This window comes from Corvus brachyrhynchos, unplaced genomic scaffold (genome assembly GCF_000691975.1).
Source record: "Corvus brachyrhynchos isolate BGI_N302 unplaced genomic scaffold, ASM69197v1 scaffold191, whole genome shotgun sequence".
Classification (NCBI taxonomy): Eukaryota; Metazoa; Chordata; class Aves; order Passeriformes; family Corvidae; genus Corvus; species Corvus brachyrhynchos.
Window position 1 is genome coordinate 303227 of NW_008236487.1, and position 5493 is coordinate 308719.

At 49.1% G+C, this 5493-nt stretch overlaps 1 protein-coding gene across 1 annotated transcript in view; it reads right to left on the reverse strand.

The window, feature by feature from the left end:
- Nucleotides 1-5493, reverse strand: part of LOC103624684 (sodium- and chloride-dependent GABA transporter 2) — a 34715-nt gene that overhangs the window by 7413 nt on the left and 21809 nt on the right. The window contains exon 10 of the mRNA XM_008643979.2: nt 752-855. Coding sequence (XP_008642201.1) covers nt 752-855 — 104 coding nt within the window. The remainder of the gene's footprint in view (nt 1-751; nt 856-5493) is intronic.

Genomic DNA, 5493 nt, shown 5'->3' on the forward strand with positions numbered 1-5493 from the left:
GAATGAACTCCTAAAATGACGAAAGATGCCAAGCAAGGATCACGTAGCCAGTGGTGTGCCTGAACCTTTGATGGCAACAACCACAATTTTGAACTTAAAAGATGGGAGGAGAAGTCAATGCCAGGAGCAACCCAATCAGTAGAGAAAGTGTGGAAAGACAGGTGGCCTCTTCCTCTCACACAAGCCTTTTAACTGTGGGGATGGATACACCTACAGCAAAATTAGTTAATTTTCACTTGACCACTGCAACTCAGCAGCCTGATTCCATCTGGCAACCTGGTCCGTTTCTGCTCCTGCAGTCCAGCATGCAATAAACAGAAGTCACATCTGCAGGCTCATATGTAACCATAGATAGCACACAGGAACCAGTGACAGCTGTGCCAGTCACTGCCTCCAAATGAACCACAGAAGGATAAATCACAGGGTGAAAGGACTCCAGCTGAGAGCCATTAGACTTCACAGTTCTGCTTCCCCTGTGGCTACTCATGCACCCATGTAACAGGAGAGGCTGTAGTGTGGGCTGGGGTCACAAAACTAGTGAAGAGGATCTAACTTTGCCAAGTGTGGAAGAGGGGACAGACAGAAAATTCCCCAGGGTATAAAGCACAGAGAACTGGATCTGGGGAGAAAACACCTGGAAAGAGTTTTCCTATGCCTTGAGTAGAAACAGAAATCATGACACTTCCACAGGCCAGCAGCCTCCAGCAGATCACTGGTGTTAAGGGAGGGGAGGGCTCGAGGCAGCAGTTACCTGTAGCAGTCGTTATGGTATTTGTTATAGCTGCCCAGAGCCGTCAGGCATCCCAGACAAATTGCATACGAAAAGAAGATTTGAGTGCCTGCATCCATCCAGACCTGCAAGGGAGATGCAAACAGAGGTGAGAAGACAAGGCCAGCACAGACACTGCACAGATGGGAAGAGGCAGAGCCCGGAGGCTGCTGTAAGCACCAGAAAGGCCAGGGGTCAGAAGGCCAGCAGTACTCCGCATTGAAACAAGCCTTTTCTAGAGGCAGCTTGTACAGTGCCAGGAATTGCAGTGCTCAGCAAGGCACCCAGTGGGGCTAGGAGTGCCAAAGGGAAGGGATACGTCAGGCGCCTCATCCACCCAAACCACATGTAGCTCTTCATCACCACCTTTCTTTCTTTGACAAATCTGCAGCACCCTGTGACACTCCAGAGCCTTCCAGCAGCAGGAGACCAGACGAACACTTTCCATGAGGGCTGAAGGAGCCCTCTGCCACCAGAGGAAGGGTACTTGATCTGAACAAGCCTAGTCTCCCACTGGCCAGCGTGAGTACATACAGCTTGTGGTGGTGGCCCTTCCCTCCAAGACCTCACATAAAGGCTCCAAAACTTAAAAGAAATTCAACTGGGTAGGAGTACTAGAAATAAACAGAGATGATTGCAAAAGACAGCTCCTAAAAGAACATACAAGAACACTGTTATTCCCATGAGGCACTCTGCTCTCACTGTCAATAACACATCCCAGAGCTCTAAGGCTGACAGTTGTCAATGCCAAATTTCATCTGAAAGCCTAGCTGTGTGCAGTCACCAATTCAGTCACTGTCACTGCCTTCTGCAGACAGTAGTGAAAGCAGGAATCAATGGTGAGGAATGAAGCAATGACAAAGATTATTAAATAAACCTCTGTTCTCGAAGATCTTTTTTACTAGGGGTTTTATAAAACAGAGATAAGACAGTCATTCAGCCAGTGCTGAAGGGTAGCCACATTCTCGAGACAAAAGAAAAGCAGAAGAAGAGTATTACTGGGACAACTGTATGAGGAAAGTCTCCGTTTGACTACACTCCCCTCTCCCAGAGTAGCAGTGCCAGTAAGCCCTCGGACAAACGCCAGCCTTGCCCCAGAGCCCCTCTGAGAAGAACAGGAGCCAATGGAAAGCACCACAGTGGTTTTGATGACTTCAAATCACACCTGTATCTGTCAGCCAAGACCTCATGTCCTGAGGCAATGGTCAGCTGGACAGCACCTGCCCAACCACCCCTGTTGCTCAGGCCAACCTCACCAATGCATGGTTCTGCCTTTCCTCTTTTGTACTGGCCAAAGTTTAATCATGCGGTGAGAGGTTTTGTTTTATATTTACCTCTTCTCTTTCCAGGGCTGATGGGCCTTATGAAGGCGTGTTACAATCCCATTAGCTGCCATTTTTCCAGAAGAAGTTCTGGATTTGGCTCAAGGCACAGATGCACAGAATAAATCCTCTCCCCGCCCACTGCTGCCAACCCCAGCAGGGAGAGAAGGCGAAGTGCTGCTAGGGTTAGGTTTGGTGAAACTGCTCTCCCTGACTGTTCAGCAAGCCACTTGTCTAACATTCAACCCCACAGCCTTCACTTAAGTCCATGGAAACCCTGGACTCTAGGTTTCTGATCAAGCAGAGAGTGAGATCAAATCTCTGATTTGTAGAATGGGAAGGGACAGGTGATGAGGTGGGACTGGAACAACTAATTCAAGGCACTGGGAAGTCAAAAAGTAATTGACCTCAGTGTATTTTACTCTTTTTGGAGATGAATGGGAAGATGGGTTTAGAGCATAAGGTATTAATTTTTTTCAGTTCAAAAATATTAAAAAAAAGATCAAAGCTCTTTTTTAAATTGATTCCTAAAGCATCAGTGTGCTTGTGTGGGCAGTAAGGGCACAGCTTTCATTCTGTAGCTACATTTTAGGCACAGCAAGGCACTGAGGTGAGCTGGACCAGCAGACACCTTTGCATCAATATTTAAACATCTTTCCAAAGACTGGGATCAAATGCTTTGTTAGGTTTGCTTTTTATTTTGCTGTTCATTGCTAGAGCTTGTTTTCTATCAAATTTGAGCTCAAAACACACCCTCTCATGGGGTTTGTAGCTCTTGTAGTTTAATTTGTCAAGATAACAAGACTTTTGCCATTAAACTGCCTACCCCACGCTTGTCATAATATTAGACTCAGTTGATGCTTTTCTACCAGATTTAACAGTTGTCAGAAACCTCAAGGATATCAACTACCTATGAACTGCACGACAGGGAATGGGAAAAAGACAGAAACTCAGGGTCCCCACTGAGCAGAAAGCTACAGGGAAGAAGAGTCAACCAGTGTTATATACCACATAAATCACACAAGCAAAGGAGAAATACCCCTCAGGCAGGAAAAGAACTGGTGCTTTACCAGCCATGCTGGAAGCCAAATATCAAGAGGCCAAACTTCATTAGCTCTGTGGCTTATGACGTGGCTCATTTCTAAAATCCAGTGATAACCCTGACTGTAGCAGAGACCAGCGTGGGGTCTGTGGGCTCCTCACTTCACTGCCTGCTCTGCCCAATCTAACACCTGTGGGGTGCACACCTGGCTGTGTGGGAGCCCAGCCCCACAGAGCTATCTTCAGGGAATACAGGACCTGTCTTAGCATATGCTCCTGTTTGAAGCAAGGCAGCCTGGGGCTGAAATTGTAAATAAAGCGAAGCTTGGCTTGCAGAGCTTATGATCCTACTTAGCATGACTGTGAACACCAGCTCAGGCTGCATGCACATTATTTCACACATTTAAAGGTTACCACAGCTCTTGGGCCAAAGACAAGAGACATCTACAACCTTCCCAGTCTCCTTGCAATTCCCAAATTGCTTGGGGGTCAAAGGACTGCCACAGGACTGATGCCATGTGTGCTCCTGACCCACTGGTGATGGAGTCAAGCAGCAGCAGCAAATCCCAGGACTGTGGGGTCACTGGGATTGGAAGGGGCCCAGCCTCCTCCAGCCTCTCACCAGCAACACCACTGCCCTTCGAGACCCACAGAGCTCATGGGGGCTACATGGACCACTCACTTCAGCAAACAGCCACTCAAACCTTTCCTCCCCAACCTGCTGCCTGTGCTTGTTTCTCTCCCTCTAGTCACTCAGAGAAATGGTTTTTTCAGCTGTTCCCAAACCACTCTGACTAAAGGGCCTCACAGGGTCAGGCAGGGCTCTCTTTCCACTGCAGATAAAAGCATCCTGCTGCTCTCTGGCCACTGCTCCCAAAGAGACTGGTAAAGTTTATACTGTTCAGATTTTGCTGGCATATTGGCAGCACAGGTATTTTGATTTAATTGTTGTCTGCATTTTTCTAAGCCATCCAGTTTATTTAATTCATAATTCAATTTCTTTGAACGTGTTGTTTGCTCCAGTTTGCAATAGCCTCCTACTCTCTGCTTTTAGCCAAAACCTTTACACCTGAGCTGCAGTTATCCAAGATGGTTATGGCCATTCCTTCATCCCTTAATTTTCTCAGCAATATTCATTTTATTACATGTACTGGAATTTAATAGCTCCCAGTACCAAAACAGATCCTTCCTTAGGAAGTTCTCAAAGCACATCCAAATAACAGAAAGACCACTTTTGACCAAAATGTTATTGAACCCTGGGGGATGCCACACATCAGATATAGGTGGCATGCTGAGAAGCACTGAACTGCCCCCATCAGCAAGCAGAGATGACACAGCACGGAGTGAGGACATGCTGCGTGGAGGGTCACGCTTGCTGTAATGCATAGCAGAGAGCAAAAACCAGCCAAATCCTGAGCCACAGTTCAAGCAGCATTTCTTTTGCTCACGACATCACGGCTCACGAGTCAGCCTGTGGCGCTGGCACTACCCACCAGCAACCCACTGCACCACACAAACACATCCCTGCCTTAGAATGGAAGATGGTGACTCCTATGGTTTCACTGCAAGACTCCCAGGACACGATTTCCAGACGATTGACATTCCCCTTCACTCAAGACTGGCCCATAGGTCCCAGCCCAAAGATGCAGCCCACGTCCCACAGTGCTGCACCAGCACAGAGCTGAGGCCCTGCTGCACAGCCCAGGGCAATGCTTCCCCCATCCCCATTTATCCCAGCAGAGAAAAGACAGAGAATGGGTCACTGACATTTCTGAAAAGTGTTCCTGTTCGTCCTGCCCAGCCAACACCCAGCCAAGCATCACATTCCCAATCCTGAGCCCCATCTGCCTGGAAAATACTCCTCGGGAGTGAGGAACGGGGGCTTTGTTCCCAGTTAATCTCCCTGTGCCAGCACTCAAGGCCCCTACAACGCCCTGCCTGAGAACACTGACCTCATGTCACCCCCACACCTCAGGACACCTGGGGACCTGTAGGGACATTTTGCACCCAGGAGGGCCCTCCCACCACTGGGGTTACTTTAAACACAAGAAAACAGGTCCCTGGTTCGTCCCAAGGAACGCAGCTGCCTGCTCCGGGGAGGTGCAAAGGGGGGAGTGGTGCTCCGAGGGCGCTCCTTGCTGCCTGGGAAGCCGGGCTTTATGGTCCTCCCCGCCCTGCTGCTTGCGGGCAGACAGACAGACGGACAGCTTTATTCCTTCCTGCTATGTCAGCGCTGAGATCAGGCTCAGCAGGGCTGCACGGCGGGGCCCCACGGCAGCAGGGCTGGGAACAGGCATGGGACAAGGAGGCGGAGGAAGCCGTCTAAGGTAAATACAGCTGCGGCTCACCCCACAGGGATGC